The 1,231-nt window shown below is 43.1% G+C and overlaps 1 protein-coding gene across 1 annotated transcript in view; it reads right to left on the bottom strand.

Moving 5' to 3' along the window:
* Window positions 1-555, bottom strand: part of LOC107711609 (E3 ubiquitin/ISG15 ligase TRIM25-like) — a 12,393-nt gene extending 11,838 nt beyond the window's left edge. Inside the window, exon 1 of the mRNA XM_016516610.1 lies at window positions 63-555. Coding sequence (XP_016372096.1) covers window positions 63-513 — 451 coding nt within the window. The 5' untranslated portion in view covers window positions 514-555. The remainder of the gene's footprint in view (window positions 1-62) is intronic.
* Between the last annotated feature and the right edge of the window lie 676 nt (window positions 556-1,231).

Below are 1,231 nucleotides of genomic sequence, written 5' to 3' on the forward strand. Positions count from 1 at the left end.
CGTACACAGCACACAAATGCATTGTTGGTCAGTAATGCAGTACATTTCCAGGTGTTTCTCATGTTTCTGGCAGATCATCTCCTGCAGTCGTCCAGTGGCTTCAGTCACTTTGTGTGGCTTACGTGAATGAAACTCCTCATGCCGCTCAAAATGAGTTTGACAGTAAGACTCCAGACACACCAGACAGGACTTGACGGCTTTGTATTTTCTTCCAGTACAGACGTCACACTGCACATCTCCAGCTCCAGCGTAACAGTCAGCAGGAAGTTTGGTCTTCTTCAGTTTCTCCACCACTTCAGCCAGCATGGTGTTTCTAGCTAAAGCAGGTCTTGGACTGAAGGTCTGTCTGCACTGAGGGCAGCTGTAGACTCTCTTCTGATCCTCCTGATCCCAGCAGTCTGTAATACAGCTCTTACAGTAACTGTGTCCACAGGGAATAGCCACTGGATCCTTCAGGAGATCCAGACACACTGGACACAAGAACTCATCCTGAGAAAATCTGGCTTCTGCCATTTTACTGCATGAATACAGAGACACAAACACACAACAGCTCAACCACACTTCAGTTTCTCTTTCCCTGAACTCAGGTGATTCCTCTGTTTGAGTGACGTGTGTAAAATGGGTGTGTCTGAAAATCTGTAAACCAGGTTTCTCTTTCTTGTTCCTGTAAAGCCACACCTGGCTGTTATAAGTAAACAAAAAGACCGTGCTGTGTCCGAAATCGCTCACTCGTTCACTCATTCCCTAATCCCTATATAGTGTATGGCAGTTGAGTGCACTATATCAGAAAGGAATGAACGAAATAAGTGAACGGATTCGGACAGTGACGTAGGCTACACTGCGCGTGAGACTTGGAGCTGTTGCAAAAACATCGTCACATATGTACTTTTATATTACATGTACCTTATTTTAGAAAATAATATTAATAGCAATAACACTCAAAATGACTTTATATTGTAATTATACATACCTCCGCGTCAGCTTTGTGGTTTCATCGATGGTATATTATTAATTTGTTTTGTAATGCTTTTATGTTCATAATCATTAAATACTATCTATATACATACAGAATGAATGATTTTTACAAAGTTCATCAGTCTGAAAGCGAGGTGTGCTCTGATTGGCCAGCTGTCCAGTGCGTTATGATTGGCCGAATACCTCAAGCGTGTGACGGAAATGTTACGCCCCTCACCATACTGTGATGATGCATGCTCCAGCAGGAGCGACGAGA

Source organism: Sinocyclocheilus rhinocerous, unplaced genomic scaffold (genome assembly GCF_001515625.1).
Source record: "Sinocyclocheilus rhinocerous isolate Xijiao unplaced genomic scaffold, SAMN03320098_v1.1 scaffold2012, whole genome shotgun sequence".
Lineage (NCBI taxonomy): Eukaryota > Metazoa > Chordata > Actinopteri > Cypriniformes > Cyprinidae > Sinocyclocheilus > Sinocyclocheilus rhinocerous.